This window comes from Scyliorhinus torazame, chromosome 5 (assembly GCF_047496885.1).
Source record: "Scyliorhinus torazame isolate Kashiwa2021f chromosome 5, sScyTor2.1, whole genome shotgun sequence".
Classification (NCBI taxonomy): Eukaryota; Metazoa; Chordata; class Chondrichthyes; order Carcharhiniformes; family Scyliorhinidae; genus Scyliorhinus; species Scyliorhinus torazame.
The window spans coordinates 171299640-171320633 of record NC_092711.1 but is presented as its reverse complement, the minus strand read 5'-3'; the positions used below and the strand labels follow the sequence as shown (position 1 = coordinate 171320633).

The following is a 20994-nucleotide window of genomic DNA, read 5'->3' as shown; positions in this document are numbered from 1 at the left end:
CTTTGCCACTCATAAAAATATCCTCTGCTCCTGGATTACCGACAACTTCCCCTTTATCCAAAACTGACATAGGCTGATTATGGAATGCATCCCTGTGGAATTTTTAACATCTATACTCTGCTCTAAGTCTGATGTATTGTGTAAAGTACGGGAGCCATATCTCAAATACATATGCTCCGATTCAGCTGACTTACTCCTCCTGGGCTTTCCATGACTGAATTCAATTCACCTTATTCGTTTTAAGTCGACTATGTTGTTAGTCTGTTTCATAATACTTTGGGGTGTGCAACCTGCATTGCTGTCCTCCTGTTTTTACAAACTCTTACCCTCTTTCCCCTCTCACCATGTTAACCTGTTAGCTGGTTGTTCAATTGATCCAGTATTTCATCTAGAGGCCCTGGTCCCTCAGCTATCCTGTTCCGAATTAATTCTGCAATGTGTTGCTTGTATTTATGCGGCAATATCTCTTGTTCTGCTCTGTACCCATTTCCCACCAATTTTTCTGTTACTCTGTTGTGTTTATTGTACTGCTGTGTCTATGGTTAAAAAAAAAATGCGTTCAGAAAAATCTGTCAAACTCATCCGTGAAAATATTCACCAACTCCCAGACTCCACTGGTCCCTGTGGAAGAGAAATCCCACCCTGAGGGAAGAGATGCCTGGAAATATATAATGGAGATACAGAACAACATTACACAACTAGAAATAATAATAAATGTACTTTGTTACAGAACCATCAATAATATATCTAATCTACCATATAACAACACTGGACATTTATGTATCTGTCCGATATTAATTTACTGTTGCCTTAAATGTCAGCCGTCTCCTGGGAAAACCAGCACTTTAATTGTGAACATTAGGAAAGAGACCATCCTTTTAGCCAGACAAATAAATGTGTCAAGCTGAGAGAGCAAAGGATGTCAATGTCTTTGAGAGACTGAGAGAGAGAGACCTGGGCCAACCTTTGCAGAATTTGAAGAGGGAGCAGAGTCTGCACCCCCCCTGATTTCACTTCCTTTCAATTCAGTTGCTGCAAGTCATCAACTGAAGGTCAGAATGAGAAAATAAATGGAAAGGGGGAGAAAAGAAAGTGTTTTACTCACAGATAGTGCAGACAGGAGGACGTTTCAGTCTGTGTGAAGCTCAATTATCAGCCGCACAAACCCCGAGCCCTGATTAGCTGGAGGACCAGAGTACTTCCGGTCCTCCAACTCTTCACATTGGTTAATACGTCTGCTGGTTGGTCATGGGGCTTGCCACCGGCCGCATATGCGCAGCTTCCCCGCACATGCGCAGTCACGGGCCGGGGGAGGGGAAGGGGAAGGTCATTGACTGGGTTGTCCCCGCGTCAGACCCGCAGCACCGACCGGCGACACCGAGCAGTGAGTCCCGAGGCTCTCGGCAGCTTGACCAGGCTGCACGGAAAGAGCTGAAGCGGCTCCCTGACTCCCTGTCGGAAGGGAAGCCGCGCACCTCCCGCCAGACACCCGCAAATGTCAATATTTTTATTTATTTTCTTTTCACCATTTTTCAAACAATGAAAGCAGCAGAAAAACTGGCGGGAAATGGGCCCAGAGAACAAGAGATATTGCCGCAGAAATACAACCAGACATTGGGAATTCATTCAGAACAGGATATCTGAGGGAGCACAGCCTCCAGATGAAATGTCAGCAATTCAACAACCAGTCAACATGTTCACATAGTGAGTGGGGAAAGAGGGTTAGATTCTATAAAAACAGGAGGATAACAATGCAGCTCACACACCCCAAAGTATTGGCAAACTGACGAACAACATAGTCAATTTGAAATGGATAAATTGAATTCGCTCATGGAAAGCCCAGGAGGAGCAAGCCAATGAAATTGAAACATCTGAATTTGAGGTTGGGTCTCATACGTTGCAGAATGGGGATGTCAAATTTTTAAAACATAAGACAGGATCTGTACAAAATCAACTGGGAGCAGCCACTTGTCGAAAAATCTATATCCGAGCAGTAGGATTGATAGAGAGCGCACAAGGAGGCATGATAGCACAGTGGGTAGCACTGTTGCTTCACAGCTCCAAGGTCCCAGGTTCGATTCCCGACTTGGGTCACTGTCTGCACGTTGTCCCCATGTCTGCGTGGGTTTCCTCCGGGTGCTTGTGTTTCCTCCCACAGTCCAAAGATGCGCAGGTTAGGTGGATTGGCCATGCTAAATTGCCCTTAGTGTCCAAAAAGGTTAGGTGGGGTTACGGGGATAGGGTGGAGGTGTGGGCCTCAGTGGGGTGCTCTTTCCAAAGGCTGGAGCAGATTTGATGGGCCAAATGGCCGCCTCCTACACTGTAAATTCCATGTTCCCATGATAGTGAAGGATGGGAGCAATAAGTCCAGGGAACCCTGGATGTAAGGGATATCCAGGGTTGGATAAGGAATTAAAGGTGACTCTTGTCACAGATACCGAGGGCTCAAAGCGGAAGTCCCAGAGGAACATAGAAAGTGCAAGGGATTACTTAAGAAAGGAATTAGGAGAGCAAAGAGGAAGCATGGAAAATGGGGCAGGGGGTTGACCAGGGTAAGAGTACGGACCAATGTGTGCATGGAACTGGAAGGTTTTAAATGAGCACTTTGCATCTGTGTTCACTACGGAGAAGGATAATGTAGGAATAGAAATCACGGAGGCACATTGTGATTTGCTTGAACAACTTAACATTGAGAGGGCGACGGTATGAACAGTTTCACCAGGTCTGAAAGCGAATAAATCCCCAGGGCCAAATGAGATATATCCCAGGCTGCTGTGGGAGGCAAGGAAGGAGATTGCAGAGGCTCTGACAAAAAAAATTCAAATCTTCTCTGGCCACAGGAGAGGTGCCTGAGGACTGGAAGACAGCTAATGTGGTGCCATTATTCAAGAAGGCAAGTAGGGACAAACCAGGAAATTACAAGCCAGTGAGTCTAACTTCACTGCCATGGAAACTACTGGAAAACATTCTGAGGGACAGAATTAATCTCAACTTGGAAAGGCAAGGATTAAACAAGGGAGAGCATGTCTTACAAATTTGATTGAATCTTTTGAAGAGATGACTAGGTGTGTAGATGAGGGTAGTGCAGTTGATTTAGTCTACATGGACTTTAGAATCCCCAAATTAAGGTTTTTATACTCTTATCTCAGATACTCTGCCCCTCCGAGTCCGTTCCCTGGAGACTAGGCCGTGAATCCCGAGGTAAGGTTGTTGTACTTACTGCTCCAATACACCATCCCTCCCTGGAAACTAGATGTGGGGAATAGGTATTGAAGACGAGGTATTGGGGAATGTGACAGAATGAATGTTGTACAGAAACTAGAATTGTTTGTTCTGAATTTCTATCCGATACTGAGTTGAAATTGTAAACTCCTTCTGTAGGATATTACAAGAGGAGGAAATACGGACAGAAATCTCAAACATCACGTCTAGACCTGAAAGAGCCACTTGATTCGTTAGGATCTGAATATCATCGGCCTTTGAATCCAGAAGAATTAATGTTTACCCGATCTGTCGGCATCAAAACATTTAAACCATCAGTGTGACTGGAAAAGCACCGAGACACACACACCCGAGTAAGAGTGTTCCAGATCACTGACTGTGGAAAGAGCTTTAACCAGTTACACAGCCTGAAAACACATCACACCATTCACAGCGGGGAGAGACCGTACACGTGTTCTGTGTGTGGACGAGGCCTCAACTGATTGTCCAACCTGGAGAGACACGAGGACACCCAAAACATGGAGAAACCGTGGAAATGTGTGGACTGTGGGAAGGGATTTAGAGCCCCATCACAGCTGGAAGCTCATCGGCGCATTCACACTGGGGAGAGGCCATTCACCTGCTCTCAGTGTGAGAAGGGATTCACGCAGTTATCCAACCTGCAGTCACACCAGCGAGTTCACACCAGGGAGAGGCAGTTCACCTGCTCTCAGTGTGGGAAGGAATTCACTCAGTTATCCAACCTGCAGACACACCAGCGAGTTCACACCAGGGAGAGGCAGTTCACCTGCTCTCAGTGTGGGAAGGAATTCACTCAGTTATCCAACCTGCAGACACACCAGCGAGTTCACACTGGGGAGAGGCCATTCACCTGCTCTGTGTGGGAAGGAATTTGCTCAGTTATCCAACCTGCGGGCACACCGCCGAGTTCACACTGGGGAGAGGCTGTTCACCTGCTCTCAGTGTGGGAAGGGATTCACTCAGTTATCCGGCCTGCGGAGACACCAGCGGGTTCATACCAGGGAGAGGCTATTCATTTGTTCTCAGTGTGGGAAGGAATTTACTCAGTTATCCCACCTGCAGTCACATCAGCGAGTTCACACTGGGGAGAGGCCGTTCACCTGTTCTCAATGTGGGAAGGGATTCACTGTGTTATCCAACCTGAAGTCACACCAGCGAGTTCACACTGGGGAGTGGCCTTTCACCTGCTCTCAGTGTGGGAAGGGATTCAGTCAATTATCCAACCTGCGAAAACATCAGCGAGTTCACACTGGGGAGAAGCCATTCACCTGCTCTCAGTGTGGAAAGGGATTCACTGGGTTATCCAACCTGAAATCACACCGTCGAGTTCACACTGGGGAGAGACCATTCACCTGCTCTCAGTGTGGGAAAGGATTCAGTCAATTATCCAACATGCGAAAACATCAGCGAGTTCACACTGGAGAGAAGCCGTTCACTTGCTCTCAGTGTGAGAAGGGATTCACTCAGTTATCCAGCCTGCAGACACACCAGCGAGTCCACGCTGAGTAGAGACCGTTCACCTGCTCTCAGCCTGGGAAGGGAATCCATGATTCATGGTGCCTGCTGAGACACCAAGTTCACAAGTGATTACAGGGGTTGGATTTTGATGTTATTGTTTCTGCTTCAGTTACATCCAGGACGGCATTTTGTTCATTCTGACAGTTCATCAATGGGGAGGGTCGGAGGGTTTTGTTCTGCTGGACTGGCGGTAAATGAGCAATACTGTACACAGTGCTCCAGATGTGGTCTCACCAATGTCCTGTATAACTGAAGCATAACCTCCCGACTTTTGTATTCAATTCCCCTCACAATAAGCAATAACATTCTATTAGCTTTCCTAATTACTTGCTGTACCTGGAAACTCGCCTTTTGTGATTCCTGCTCTTGGACACCCAGATCCCTCTGAGTCTCAGAACCATGTGAGCTCTCCTGTGTTTCTAACAGACCCACATATTCAACGAATACATCACATATCTCTGCCTTCCTAGCTTTAGCTGGCATCTCTATATTCATTTACCTGCCAATTTACCAACCCTTTTCAAGAAACCAAAGACAGGCTGTCCACCTGAATAAAATCTTAGCAGCCTCCAGAGCCGTCCTTATACCACTACAAACCTGGTGTGTCTTTTTAATTTATACTGTAACCCAATCATCGGCGTCTGCCATTCCAAAGATCAGGGACCTGAGCCCCCAAGTTATATTGCCACTCCCGGCCTGGTGTGTGGTCAATTCTAGCCCCGCAGGACTTTCGTAGGCGACTATGAAGGAGTAAGTCGCACATTTGGTGGTTCCCGCTCTGGTCGGACTTTTGGACCTTTTCCCACTATTTTTTAACGGAGTTGAATTGAAGAACGGACGTCACTGGCAATTCTCTACAGAATTCCCACTTCGGTACATGGAGAAAAGGACTAGAAGTGTTCGTAAGGGCAGAAACAGAAAGACAGAGACTTGGGCTGAAGTTGCAACAGGAGACAACATGGCGGAGGGGCGAACCTCTGGCTTGTCGACCCAGCAGTCTATGGAGTAGCTGATGCAAGTCATTCAGGAGGGCTTTGCGACACAGAAACGGGACTGCTTGGACCCAATAAAAGCATCGATTGAGTGGGTGGAGCTCAGATTGGACGCCCAGGATCGGGCGATCCAGAAGGTGGAGAAGGCGCTGGCTGAGCAGGGGGAGCATCAGACTGCAGTGGAACTGGAGGTGGGGATGCTGAGGGACCAGCAAAAGAAGCTTCTGGAGAAGTTGGAGGACCTAGAGAATTGGTCCCGCCGGCAGAACCTAAGAATTGTCGGGCTCGCGGAGGAGTCCGAAGGAACGGCACTGGGACATACGTCGCAGGCATGTTTGAGAAGCTGCTGGGGGAATGGGGCATTCTCCCGGCCCCTGGAGGTGGATAGGGCTCACAGAGCACTCGCGAGGAAGCCGCGGATGGGAGACCTTCCGAGGGCTATGGTGGTGAGATTCCACAGGTTCTCAGATAAGGAGTATATTCTGCAGTGAGCCAAGCAGACACGGAGCTATAAATGGGACAATAGCATCCTGCGGGACCTGAGTGTGGAGGTGGCCAGGAGGAGGGCAGGCTTCAATCAGATCAGGACGATCCTTTTCAAGAAAAAGGTGAAGTTTGGACTGTTATACCCAGCCCGTCTCTGGGTCACGCATGAGGATCAACACTTTTACTTCGAGTCGCCTGAGGACACGTTGGACTTTGCAAGAAAGAAAGGGCTGGCGAAGGACTGAGAACTTTTGAACTTGGCTGCAATGTTCATGTTTTTGTTTCTCTGTTTTGTTCCTCTGTTTTTGTAAAAAGTTTCTCGTTCTGCGTTTTATGGAAGATGGGTTTGAGGTGCCATTTGCACTGATTTGGAACCAGAAGTAGAGCTGAGTGAGTTAAGGTTTTCATTTGCACTGTTGGGGGATGGAGGTGTGCTTGTTTTGATCTTGGTGTTTTTTCTGTTGGGCAATTGTGTGGGGATTGTTTGATGCTGGAGTTTGTTTGTATGAGTGGGGGGGAGGGGGGGGGGGGTGCAGGGGAGAGAACAATAGGTGGAAGACTATCTGCCGCCGGGGATGGGGGCCGCCAAGCTAGCTCGGTGAGCTAGCTCTCGGAAGTGCAGTGGGGGGGGGGTGCATATGTTTGGTTTGGGAAAGGGGTTGGGTTACAGGGTGTTGTTGCTGGGGGGGGGGGGGGGGTGAGTGTTCTGCTGACAAAGGAGGGACTTGGGCTGAGGGACAGAGAGGAGGTCGGGGGCTGCCTGGGGGCGGACCGGTGGAGGCGCGGAACACGGGCTGGAGGTGGGCCTAAAAAAGGGGGTGGCTGAGCAGCGGAGGGTGGGGGGGGGGGGGCAATGAGCCCCCCAACTAGGCTGATCACCTGTAATGTTCGAGGGTTAAATGGACCGGTTAAAAGGACACGTGTGCTCGCGCAACTTAGGAGATTGAAGGTGGACGTGATAATGTTGCAGGAGACGCACCTTAAGATAACGGACTAGGTTAGATTGGGGAATGGCTGGGTCAGCCAGGTGTTTCACTCGGGACTAGATTGAAAGACTAGAGGGGTCACGATCCTGATCAATAAACAGGTGGTGTTTGAGGCGGTTAGAACAGTCTCGGACGTGGGAGGTCGGTACATTATGGTCAGTGGGAAACTGGAGGGGGTGCAGGTGGTATTAGTAAATGTATATGCGCCAAATTGGGACAATGTGGAGTTTATTAGGAGGATGCTGGGAAAGATACCGGACCTGGACTCGCACATGTTGGTCATGGGAGGAGACTTCAATACAGTTATGGACCCTGGCTTAGACCGGTCAAGCTCAAAAACGGGCAGGGTTCCAGCAATGGCAAAGAAACTAAGAGGGTTCATGGAGCTGATGGGCGGGGTGGATCCATGGTAATTTAGGCAACCGAGGGTGAAGGAGTTCTCCTTCTCTCACGTGCATAAAGTGTATTCCCGGATTGATTTCTTTATTTTGAGCAGGGTCTTTCTGACTGGGGTAGTGGACTCGGGGTATTCGGCGATTACAATCTCAGACCATGCACCGTACTGGGATGACCTGCAGGTTAGCAAAGACAGTAACCAGCGCCCGCACTGGAGGTGGGACTTTTGGCAAATGAAGGGGTGAGCGAGTGGCTGAGGAAATGCATTCAGAACTACCTGCAGGTCAATGACACGGGGGAAACTTCGGCAGCAGTGGTTTGGGAAGCACTGAAGGCGGTGGTAAGTGGGGAGCTGATCTCGATCCGGGCTCATGGGGAGAAGGTTGACAGGGCAGAGACGGACAGACTGGTAAAGGAGATACTACAGATTGATAGGAGGTATGCGGAGACCCCCAGAGGCAGGGCTATTAAGGGAACGACGGAGGTTGCAGGCGGGGTTTAGTTTGCTGACCACAGGTGGAGCAGCTGAGAAAGGTGAAGGGGGCGATTTATGAACATGGGGAGAAGGCCAGTAGAATGCTCGCACAGCGGCTTAGGAAGAGGGAGGCAGCTAGGGAGTTAGGGAAAGTAAAGGACTGAGATAGGAACCTGGTTGGTGATTCGGTCGGGGTGAATAAGGTGTTCAGAGATTTTTACAGCAGGCTGTACAGGTCGGAAACCCCTGCGGGGCCGGAGGGGATGAGGCACTTCTTGGAGGGGCTGAATTTCCCAATGGTGGACGTGGAGCGGGTAGAAGGGCTGGGGGCCCCAATTGGGCTGGAAGAGATAGTGGACGGCTTGAAGGCCATGCAGGCGGGTAAGGCCCCGGGTCCGGACGGGTACCCAGTAAAGTTCTATAAAAGGTTCTCGGGGATATTGGGGCCAGTGTTGTTGCGGATGTTCAATGAGGCAAGGGAGAGAGGGGTGCTCCACCCGACGATGTCACAGGCAATGATTTCGCTGATTCTTAAGCGGGACAAGAACCCGGAGTTGTGTGGGTCCTACAGGCTGATCTCCCTGCTGAATGTGGATGCCAAGTTGCTGGCCAAAATCTTGTTCTCCAGGATTGAGGATTGTGTTCCGGACGTTATTGGGGAGGACCAGAAGGTTAAGGATAGGCAGTTGATGTCCAATGTAAGAAGGCTGTTAAATGTGATCATGATGTCCCCGGAAGGTAGGGAGATTGAGGTAGTGATCGCAATGGATGCAGAAAAGGCTTTTGATGGGGTAGAATGGGATTATCTGTGGGAGGTACTGGGACAGTTTGGATTTGGGCGGGGCTTTATTGACTGGGTCAGGTTACTGTATCAGGCTCCTGTGGCAAGTGTGTGGACGAACAGACAACTTCGGACTATTTTGGACTGCACCGGGGGACGAGACAGGGATGCCCCCTCTCCCCACTGCTGTTTTTGCTGGCTATAGAGCCACTGGCAATTGCTCTGAGAGCTTCAAGGAGCTGGACTGGTTGGGGGTGGGGTGGAGCACAGGGTTTCGCTCTATGCGGATGATCTGCTTCTGAACGTTTCGGACCCAGTAGAGGGGATGGAGGAAATCATGAAGATTTTTGGGGAATTCGGCCGGTTTTCGGGGTATAAGCTAAACATGGAAAAGAGTGAGATGTTTGTGGTTCAGGCGAGGGGACAGGAGGGGCGACTGGGGAGCTGCCGATCAGGTCGGTAGGGAGTCGTTTTAGGTACCTGGCATCCAAGTGGCACGGGAATGGGACCGGCTGCATAACTTGAATCTGGCCCGGCTAGTGGACCAAATGAATGACGATTTTCGGAGATGGGACGCGCTCCCGTTGTCTCTGGCCGGGAGGGTGCAATAGGTGAAAATGACGGTCCTCCCGAGGTTCTTATTTATATTTCAATGTCACCCCAATTTTATTCCGCGTTCCTTTTTTAAGTGGGTCAACACGGTGATCACGGGCTTCGTCTGGGCGGGCAAGACCCCACGGCTAAGGAAGGTAACGCTCGAGCGGACCCAGGGAGAGGGCGGGTGTCGCTGTCAAATTTTAGCAATTATTACTGGGCAGCTAACATAGCCATGATCAGGAAGTGAGTGGTGGGGGAGGGGTCATTGTGGGTGCGTAAGGAGGCGACTTCTTGTAAGGGCACCAGTCTGGGGCGTTGGTAACTGCATCTCTGCCATTCCCGCTGGCACGGTACTCTTCCAGTCCAGTGGTGGTGGCGGCCCTGAGAGTTTGGGGCCAGTGGACGTGGCATGTGGGAGCAATGGGAGCATCGGTCTGGGCCCCAATTTGTGCTAACCACCGGTTTGCCCCGGGGAGTATGGATGGGGTGTTCCGGGTATGGCGGAGAGCAGGGATTGAGAGGATGGGGGATGTGTTCATAGAGGGGAGTTTCCCGAGTATGAGGGTGCTGGAGGAAAGGTTTGGGCTGGCGAGGGGAAACAAATTCAGGTATCTGCAGGTGTGGGACTTCCTTCGTAAACAGGTGTCAACCTACCCGCTCCTACCGCTGAGGGGGATTCAGGACAGGGTAATTTCCAGGGTGGGTAGGGGAGGGGAGCGCCTCAGACATCTATAAGGAGCTTATGGGGTCGGAGGAGATGCAGACCGACGAGCTGAAGCGTAAGTGGGAGGAGGAGCTGGGAGGTGAGATAGAGGATGGTTTATGGGCAGACGCGTTTAGAGTCAACACGTCTGCAACATGTGCCAGGCTCAGCCTGATACAATTTAAGGTTGTGCACCGGGCTCACATGACAGTGGCCCGGATGATCAGATTCTTTTAGGTGGAGGACAGGTGCACCATGTCCACATGTTTTAGACATGTCCAAAGCTTCGGGGATTCTGGCAGGGGTTTGTGTACATCACGTCCACGGTGTTAAAAACAAGGGTGGCGCTAGGTCCAGAGGTGGTGATTCTCGGGGTGGCGGAAGTTCCGGGAATCCAGGAGGAGAGAGAGGCGGATGTTCTGACCTTTGCTTCCCTGGTAGCCCGGAGACGGATACTTTTGGCATGGGGGGACCCAGAGCCCCCGAAGTCGGAGACCTGGTTATCGGACGTGGCTAGCTTTCTCTGTATGGAGAAAATTTAGTTTGCCTTGAGAGGTTCACTATTCGGGTTCACCCGGAGGTGGCAACCGTTCGCGACTTCCTTGCGGAAAATTAATTGTCAGCAGACGGGGGTGGGGGGGGGGGCGGGGGGGAGAGTAGGTTAGGTTAGAGTCGGGGGTCAATAAGGGTGAGACCTGTACCAAAGGTAAACGGTTTTTGCACGATGTTTATGGTTTCATGTATCTTTTCTATTTTGTTGTTTCTACATGCGCACGAACAGACTCAAAAACAGCTTCTTCCCCACTGTCACCAGACTCCTAAATGACCCTCTTATGGACTGACCTCATTAACACTACACCCTGTATGCTTCATCCGATGCCAGTGCTTATGTAGTTACATTGTATATGTTGTGTTGCCCTGTTATGTATTTTCTTTTCTTCCCTTTTCTTCCCATGTATTCAATGATCTGTTGAGCTGCTCGCAGAAAAATACTTTTCACTGTACCTCGGTACATGTGACAATAAACAAATCCAATCCAATCCAAAATACCTCAATAAAATGTTTATTAAAAAATAAAATTAGGGCTGGACCGTTCAAGAGAGATGTTAGGAAGAACTTCTTCACTCAAAGAGTTGTAGAAGTTTGGAACTCTCTCCCACAAACTGCAGTTGAAGTTAGATCAGTTGTTTATTTTAAATGAGATAGATAGATTTTTGTAAATCAAAGAGGTTAAGGGATATGGGCCAAATGCAGGTATATGGAGTTAGGTCACAGATAAGCCATGATCTCATTGAATAGCGGGACAGGCTCCAGGGGCTGAATGGCCTGCTCCAGTTCCTATGTTCCGAAAAGTTGTAAATCTCCATCCCACACACTCTCCCTCCATTCTCATTCTGCTGTTTTTAATATCAACCTCTCAATTTTCCTGAAGGTGCTGATTCAGGCTGTTTGACAGATCCATGCTCACTGCTTTATAATAATAATCTTTATTGTCACAAGTAGGCTTACATTAACATTGCAGTGAAGTTACTGTGAAAAACCCCGCATCGCCACATTCCGTCGCCTGTTCGTGTACACAGAGGGAAAATTCAGAATGTCCAAATCACTGAGAGACTGGTTTAGCACAGGGCTAAAAAGCTGGCTTGTAAAACAACAAGGCCAGCAGTGCGGGTTCAATTCCCGTACCAGCCTCTCCGAACAGGTGCTGGAATGTGGCGACTAGGGGCTTTTCACAGTAACTTCATTTGAAGCCTACTTGTGACAATAAGTGATTTTCATTTCATTTTTCATTTCACCGAACAGCAAGTCTTTGGAGACTTGTGGGAGGAAACTGGAGCACCCGGAGGAAACCAACGCAGACACGGGGAGAACGTGCAGACTCTGCACAGACCGTGACCCAAGCCGGGAATCAAACCTGGGACCCTGGAGCTGTGAAGCAACAGTGCTGATCACTGTGCTATCATGTGTTTCAACACAGAATAAATAGGAGCTGCATTTGGCCCATCAAGCCTGCTCAACCATTCGATAGATAATTGGCCCCTCTACCTCAGCACCATTTTCCCTGTGTTGCAACCCTACAGGAGACCAAGGAATCTGCAACCTCAGATTCCCTCAGGCCTCACCCGAGTACCACCTACCTGGATGAGGCGGGCAGAGCTACACCCTTAACCCAGGGGCCTTTGTGACAAAAACACTTCAGCCCAAGTGTGGGTCATGGACAGGAGACCCTTCAGGCGACCGCCGGGCCAAGCACATCGGAACCACCCAGGGGTTCAGTCCAAAAGCCTGGTCCCACCGTCTGTGCGGCGTCTGCACGTTCTCCCCGTGTCAAGCTGAGGGAGCAAAGGATGTCAATGTCTTTCAGAGAGATAGAGAAAGATCTGGGCCAAGCTTTCCAGAGTCTGCACCCTCCCTGGATTCACTTCCTTTCCCTTCAGTTGCTGCAAGTGACCAATTGAAAGTCAGAATGAGAAAAGAAATGGAAAGGGGGAGAAAAGGAAGTGTTTTACTCCCAGATGTTTGAGACAGGAGGAGGTTTCCGTCTGTGTGAAGCTCAAACTTCGTTCACACAACGCCGGAGCTCTAATTGGCTGGGGGACCAGAGTCCTTCCGGTCCTCCAATACTTCCTATTGGTCCAAACGTCACCAGTAAGGTCAGGGGTGGGCGCTCCGCCCCACGGACGCGGCTTCCCTTCTTCCCCGCACATGCGCAGTCCCGGGCCGGGGGAGGGGAAGGTCACGGATTGGGTTGTCTCCCGTCAGATCCGCAGCACCGACCCGCGGCACCGAGCAGTGAGTCCCGAGACTCTCAGCAGCTTGACCAGGCTGCACGGAAAGAGCTGAAGCGGCTCCCTGTCGGAAGGGAAGCCGCGCACCTCCCGCCAGACACCCGCAAATGTCAATATTTTTATTACTTTTCTTTTCAACATTTTTCAAACAATGAAAGCAGCAGAAAAACTGGCGGGAAATGGGCCCAGAGAACAAGAGATATTGCCGCAGAAATACAACCAGACATTGAGAATTCATTCAGAACAGGATATCTGAGGGAGCACAGCCTCCAGGTGAAATGTCAGCAATTCAACAACCAGTCACCATGTTCACACAGTGAGTGGGGAAAGAGGGTTAGATTCTATAAAAACAGGAGGATAACAATGCAGGTCACACACCCCAAAGTATCGGGGAACTGACTAACAACATAGTCAACTTGAAATGGATCTGTCCTGTGTCTTGTACTTTTGTGCGCCCATTCTTTCAATTTTAAACTGTCCCTAACCTCTTATTTGTCCGTGGCTGTTTTTATTTGTGAAGCGGAGCCTTTTCCTCTCGGGGATATACTTGCTCTCTATCTCGTTAAATGTTTCTTTAAATATTCTCCACTGATCTTCAGTTGTTTGACCCAGGAACCGATCTCCCCAGTTTACCGTGGACAGTCTCTGTCTCATAGAATTTACTTTTTTTCATAGAATTTACAGTGCAGAAGGAGGCCATTCGGCCCATCGAGTCTGCACCGGCTCTTGGAAAGAGCACCCTACCCAAGCCCACACCTCCACCCTATCCCCATAACCCAGTAACCCCACCCAACACTAAGGGCAATTTTGGACACTAAGGACAATTTAACCTGGCCAATCCACCTAACCTGCAAATCTTTGGATTGTGGGAGGAAACCGGAGCACCCGGAGGAAACCCACGCACACACTGGGAGGACGTGCAGACTCCGCACAGACAGTGACCCAAGCCGGGAATCGAACTTGGGACCCTGGAGCTGTGAAGCAATTGTGCTATCCACTATGCTACCGTACTGCCCCGGCGACAGTCTCATCCCGTTAAAGTCAGCCTTACCCAATTCTAAAATTCTACTGTCTGTAACGTGCTTTTCACTTTCAAACACTACAGTGAATTCAATCATGTGATCACTATTTGATAAATGTTTGCGCAGTTAGGCTACCAACTAAATTAGGAATCTTTTTTCAAATATATTTAGAGTAACCCAATTCTTTTTTCCCCAATTAAGGGGCAATTTAGCGTGGCCAATTGACCTACCCTGCACATCTTTTTGGGTTGTGGGGGTGAGACCCAGACAGACAGGGGGAGAATGTGCAAAGGCTTTTATACTCTTAGCTCAGATTCTCTGCCCCTCCGAGTCCCGTCCCTGGAGACTAGGCTGTGAATCCCGAGGTACGGTTGTTATACTTACTGCTCCAATACTCCATTCCTTCCTGGAGACTAGGTATGGGGGAATGAGAGAGGAAAGAATGTTATGCAGAAACTAGAATTGTTTATTCTGAATTGTTATCCGATACTGAGTTGACTTTGTAAACTCCTTCTGCAGGATATTACAAGAGGAGGAATTACACACAGAAGACTCAAATGTCACGTCTCGATCTGAAAGAGCCACTTGATTCGTTAGCATCTGAATATCATCGGCCTTTGAATCCAGAAGAATTAATGTATACCCAATCTGTCGGCATCAAAACATTTAAACCATCAGTGTGACTGGAAAAGCACCGAGACACACACACCCGAGTGAGAGTGTTCCAGAGCACTGACTGTGGAAAGAGCTTTAACCAGTTACACAGCCAGAAAAAAAACACACCATTCACAGTGGGGAGAGACCGTACACGTGTTCTGTGTGTGGACGAGGCTTCAACTGGTTGTCCGACCTGGAGAAACTCTAGGAGACCCAAAACATGGAGAAACCGTGGAAATGTGGAGACTGTGGGAAGGGATTCAGAGTCCCATCTGCACTGGAAACTCATCGACGCAGTCACACTGGGCAGAGGCCCTTCACCTGCTCTGTGTGTGGGAAGGGATTCAGTCAGTTATCCCACCAGCAGTCACACCAGCGAGTTCACACTGGGGAGAGGCCGTTGAACGGCCCTCAGTATGGGAAGGGATTCAGTCTGTTATCCACCCTGCGGATACACCAGCGAGTTCACGCTGGGAAGAAGCTGTTCATCTGCTTACAGTGTGGGAAGAGATTTAGACAGTTATCCAGCCTGAAGTTACACCAGCGAGTTCACACTGGGGAGAGGCCATTCACCTGCTCTCAGTGTGGGAAGGGATTCAGTCAGTTGTCCACGCTGCGGATACATCAGCGAGTTCACACTGGGGAGAGGCCATTCACCTGCTCTCAGTGTGGGAAGAGATTTAAACATTTATCCAGCCTGAAGAAACACCAGCGAGTTCACACTGGGGAGAGGCCGTTCACCTGCTCTCAGTGTGGGAAGGGATTCAGATATTCATCCAACCTGCGGAAACACCAGCGAGTTCACACTGGGGAGAAGCTATTCACATGCTCTCAGTGTGGGAAAGGATTCAATCGGTTAACCCACCTACGGACACACCAGCAAGTTCACACTGGGGAGAGGCCGTTCACCTGTTCGCAGTGTGGCATGCGATTCATTCACTTATCTAATCTGAAGACACACCAGCGAGATCACACTGGGGAGAGGCCATTCACTTGCTCTGTGTGTGAGAAAGGATTCACTCGGTTATCTAACCTGAAGACACACCAGCGGGTTCACACTGGGGAGAAGCCATTCACCTGCTCTGTGTGTGAGAAAGGATTCACTCGGTTATCTAACCTGCAGTCACACCAGCGGATTCACACTGGGGAGAGGCCGTTCACCTGCTCTGTGTGTCAGAAAGGATTCACTCGGTTATCTAACCTGAAGACACATCAGCGAGTTCACACTGGGGAGAAGCCGTTCACCTGCTCTCAGTGTGGGACGCGATTCACTCACTTATCTAGTCTGAAGACGCACCAGCACGATCACACAGTGGAGAGGCCATTCATCTGCTCTGTGTGTGGGAAAGGATTCACTCGGTTATCTGACCTGAAGACACACCAGCGGGTTCATACTGGGGAGAAGCCATTCACCTGCTCTCAGTGTGGGATGCGATTCACTCGCTTATCTAGTCTTAAGACACACCAGCGAGATCACACTGGGGAGAGACCATTCACCTGCTCTGTGTGTGAGAAAGGATTCACTCGCTTATCTATTCTGAAGAGACACCAGCGGGTTCACACTGGGGAGAAGCCGTTCACCTGCTCTCAGTGTGGGAAGGGATTCAGTGATTCATCCAACCTGCAGACACACCAGCGAATTCACACTGGGGAGAGGCCGTTCACCTGCTCTCGGTGTGGGAAGGGATTCACTCAGTCATCCAACCTGCAGAGTCACCAGCGAGTTCACACTGGGTAGAGGCCATTCACCTGTGGGAAGGGAAAGCATGATTCATTGCATCTGCTGAGACACCAATACATTGACCAGTGATTACAGGAGTTGGATTCTGCTGTTATTGTTTCTGCTCTCAGTTACACCCAGGACTGCATTTTGTTCATTCTGACAGTTGGTCAATGGGGAGGGTTTCTTTCTGCTGGACTGGCCGGTCTCACGACTTTGCCTCCAGTGGGCTGATGCTCTTTGTCTTGTTGCGAATACCTGGTTTCAAATTTCATAAGGATCTCAGAGTAAAAGGATGTTTCGCAAGTGAGAAGATATTCAGTTTGCATTTCTGTTTGGATCCCCCAAAATCATGCCACATTGCCATGAAGATGGGCCGTGATGGTTACATGGGTTTTTTTTTTGTTTAATTTATCTGGGTGTTGCTCACAGAAGAACGCCATCAGGGTATGAGGGGCAAGTTGTCTGAGGTGGACTGGGAAACTGATGGGAGACGTAGAATAGCCAATATTTAAGGAATGATTACATATTTACCAGGGGCTCTCTCTCTATTGAGATTTTTGTGGTATACAGAAGAAGGATCAGTGTGTACATACAGACACGGTTGTTCTTTCTCTCGCATTATTCACGGTGGTTGTGGTTTCCTGTTTTTCGTTCCCCACTGTTTATTTTTGTTCCGGCTGTTGCCCCGCCCCCCCCCTTGTTTCTCATGCTTCTTTTGTTGGGCGTGGTTGGGTTCCATGTCTCCTGCCCCCCTCTCATTCCCCTATCCCACCCACCCCCTCCCCCTCCCTTACTGTGTCATGACTGCCTTCTCCTGTTCTTTGTCTTCTAAGCTGTTGGGCTACAAACAGGTCTTGGAACAACCGAGTGAATGGCTCCCACGTTTTGTGGAAGCCATCTTCCGACCTCGGATGGCAAACTTTTGCTTGACTCTTCCGAATTTTATTAACTATTACTGGGCAGCCAACATATCGATGGTTAGTGTTGAAGTCCGATTTAGAAAGAAGATTTTAGATAAAGGTACCCTGGCTTGGATGCCTGGACAAGAGGCAATTTGTAGGAATAGATAGTGTATAACATGCTTGTGATTTTATAACCGAAGAATTACTAATATCAGAAAGGACACAAAATGGCTGTTAGCTGAGCTAGGCACATTGCTGAACAATCATTAGCTGGGTTACTTGCAAACTGGTACAAATAACATCATTTAATTACAGACAGCAGAGTTAGTCAGGGAAGCAGGAATGATTGATATCAAGGAATTGAATGTGAAACATACATGGGAGTTTTTAGGGAGGATTTTACCAGCACTGATAACAGCTCCACAGGACAAAGAGCAGAATGTATCCTCACCAGCTCAAGGTCTCCAGGTGCAGGCAGGAGACATAACTTTAAGTTGGTTTTGAGTGACTGCTTCATGAAGTTAGGGGCTGGTAAGACACCAACCCACTTTACATAATGTCAAATTTAATTGGATATATATCTAATGTATGTAATCTATAATCAGTATTATTGGACAAGGTCCGGCCGGAATGGGCTGTGTAGCTGTTTTGAAAAATATAAGAATGGATGTTTTCCTTTGTTCAGTGGAGAGATGGTCTGGGACTGTAACAGACGCCATCTCCCCGCCGGCGAAATGAACCGTTTGGTGCGAGGACCAGTAACCCTGGGCGTTGAGTGATTTCTTTGAGATTCTCTCCCGCTAACAGTTAGGAAGTGGGTAGTGGGGGAGGGGGTCGGTGTGGGAACGAGTGGAGGCAGCATCTTGTAAGGGTACGAGTTTGGAGGCTTTACTAACGGCGCCTCTGCCATTCTCGCCGGCTCGGTACTCCACAAGCCCAGTGGTAGTGGCAGCCCTGAGAGTGTGGGGGCAATGGAGGCGGCACATGAGACTGGAGGGGTCACCGACCTGTGACGATCACTGTTTTATTCCGGGAGGATTGGTCGGGGGCTTTAGGAGATGGCAGCGGGCAGGGATCGAGGGATTTGGTAATCTCTTCATTGAGGAGGGTTTCCGAGCCTGGAGACACGAAAGGAGGAGTTTGAGTTGCCGGGTGGGAACGGGTTTCACTCCCTGCAGGTTTTGGACTTTGTCCAGAGACAGGTCCCAAGTTTTCCCCGCCTCCCCCTAAGGGGACGACAGGATATGGTGATGTCAAAAACAGGGGTTAGAGAGGGTAGGGTCTCGGAAATATACAAGGAATTGATGGAGTGGGAAGGGGTCCCAAATGGGGAGGCAAAGAGGAAGTGGGAGGAAAAGTTGGGAGGGGTGTTGGAAGTCGGACTATGGGAAAAGGCCTTGATGAGAGTCAATTCATCCTCGTTGTGTGCCAGGCTTAGCCTGATCCAGTTCAAGGTGGTTCATGGGGCTCATATGACTGTGGCCCGGATGAGTAGGTTTTTGAGGAAGTGGAGGATAGGTGCGGGCAGTTTGGGGGTAACCCGGCGAACCACGTACACATGTTCTGGGCATGTCCGAAGTTGAGGGGATTCTGGCAGGGATTTGTGGACGTCATGTCAGAGGTCCTGGAAGGGAGGGTGACTCCGAGTCCAGAAATGGCAATATTTGGGGTATCGGAAGATCCGGGGGGGAGGGGAGGAGAAGCCGACGTTTTGGCCTTTGCCTCCCTGGTGGCTCAGAGACAGGTTTTGTTGGGATGGAAGGATTCAGAGCCTCCAATGTCAGTGACATGGCACGGTTTCGCAGGCTGGAAAAGATTAAGTTCGCCTTGAGAGGTTCAATTCAGGGGTTCGCTCGGAGGTGGCAACTGTTCATTGATTTCTTCAAGGAAAACTGTCCGTCAGCAGTAAGAGAGGGGGGCGGGGGGGAATGGGAGGCACAGCAGTGTAAAATAAGGATGGGGAATCTAATATACGGGTAGTTCGGAGCTCGGGCGGAGAGGGCAGTTGGGTATTTTATGGTGATGTTGTTGCGTGTGTCGGTCCGCTCGCTTGTTTAGAATGTTAAATTGTTAAACTGTGAAAATTACAAATGCTTCAATAAAATGTTTTCTAAAAAAAAAAAGGAAGAGGAACCTGGGCAGTACATTCATTTTGATCGTCTGCACCCTCCCCGCCAAGGTGAGTGGGAGTGTGTCCCATCTCTGCAGGTCCTGTTATACTTCCTCCACCAGGCTGGTCAGGCTCCACTTGTGGATCCCTGTCTTGTGATGAGCGATTTGGATCCCCAGGTAGTGGAATTTGTGCCGGGCCTGTTTAAAAGGTAAACCTTCCAGCTCTGCTCCTCTCCCTTATGGGTTCACCGGGAAGATCCCGCTTTTGCTCAGGTTAAGTTTGTCACCCAAATAGGTTCCAAACTCTTTCAAAAGCCCCATAATTCATTCCATGCGGTTTGCAGGTCCGAGATGTAGAGGAGGCCATCTGCATAGAGCAAAGCTCTGTGTCTCCTCTCCGGATCCCTTTCCAGTTCTTTGCCACCCTAAGCGCGATCTCGAGTGATTTGATCGCCAGGACGAACAGTAGCGGGGATAACAGTCATCCCTGCCTTGTGCCTCTGTGCGGCTGGAAGTATTTAGAGCTGGTGGGGGGGGTTTAAACGGGGGTTTCATCCAGGCAGTGAATCCTGTTCCAAGCCCGAACCGCTCCAGTACCTCTATGAGGTACTTCCGCTCAACTCTATCAAAGGTCTTTTCTCTGTCCAGGGAGAAGATCACCTCAGGTTTTCTCTCCACGGATGGGGTCATGATCACGTTCAGCAGGCGCCTGATGTTCAGATTTTTAACCTCCTTATGTCCTCTTCACAACTTACTTTCCTGCCTATCTTTGTGTTATTGAAACATCGGAGCAGGAGTTGGCCATTCAGCCCGTCGAGCCTGCTCCACCATTCAATACGATCATGGCTGATCATCCACTTCAATGTCTTTTCCCCCACACTGTCCGCATATCCCTTTGTGTTATTGGGTCTCTGTTAGTCAGTCTCTGCTTTAAACACGCTCAATGGCTGAGCTCCCACAGCTCTCTGGGGGAGAGAATTCCAAAGATTCACAACGTGTAGATCTCTGTAGATCAAACCAACATTCCATCATCTCTGCTCCTACCCCCCTCGTAGGAAGTGGCTTCCAGGTATTTCCCACTTTCTTCAAATGCAAACGAGTCAGAGAGCACAGAAAGAGGCCATCCCGCCCATTGTTCCCATGCTAGCTCTTTGAGTGAGGTATCTAATTAGTCCCATCGCCCGGCAAGTTTCTTTTCCCACAGAATCTGTCCAGTTCCCTTTTGAAAGTTACAGTTGAATTTACTTCCTGCACCTTTGTCAGGCAGTGAATCCCAACAGCTCGTTCGGTTTTAAATCTAATTATTTCATGATATACTGTGTTTGGATTTTCACACTGTATTTGAAATGGAGAGAAAATCAAGCCTCAGTCTTTATGAGTGATCTTCATGAATGGGCAGAGTGTGATATACCCAAGTTTTCAGTGCCAAGGTGCCATCCGGCAGTGCCAAGGTACCCATGTTCCCGGGGAAGGCCAGGGGTCCGCCCTGACCATTCAAGGGCTTCCAATGGCCGGGAGACCCCTCAGGTGCTGTGATGCCTGGTCCATGTCTGTGTAGACCAGTAACACTCGGCGCCCGCATGACCGCTTGCTGGGGAGCTAGTTAGATCAC

General features: G+C 49.5%; 2 protein-coding genes across 6 annotated transcripts in view; both read left to right on the top strand.

Moving 5' to 3' along the window:
• Positions 1-1351: 1351 nt before the first annotated feature.
• Positions 1352-20994, top strand: part of LOC140420655 (uncharacterized) — a 69388-nt gene continuing 49745 nt past the window's right edge. Inside the window, exons 1-2 of one of the 5 annotated variants that reach the window (XM_072504652.1) lie at positions 1352-1704; positions 14508-16368. In XM_072504652.1, the coding sequence (XP_072360753.1) occupies positions 14866-16368 (1503 nt within the window). In that variant the 5' untranslated portion in view covers positions 1352-1704; positions 14508-14865. Of the gene's footprint in view, positions 1705-12934; positions 13283-13911; positions 14406-14507; positions 19398-20994 lie in introns of those variants that run through there. The other 4 variants (XM_072504651.1, XM_072504650.1, XM_072504649.1 and 1 more) reach the window with 4 other exon arrangements.
• Positions 2157-6743, top strand: LOC140420658 (uncharacterized). The gene is given in 3 exon segments (XM_072504655.1): positions 2157-3201; positions 3382-4099; positions 4101-6743. Coding segments are annotated over 2 exon segments (1011 nt in total). The 5' UTR covers positions 2157-3201; positions 3382-3740; the 3' UTR covers positions 4753-6743.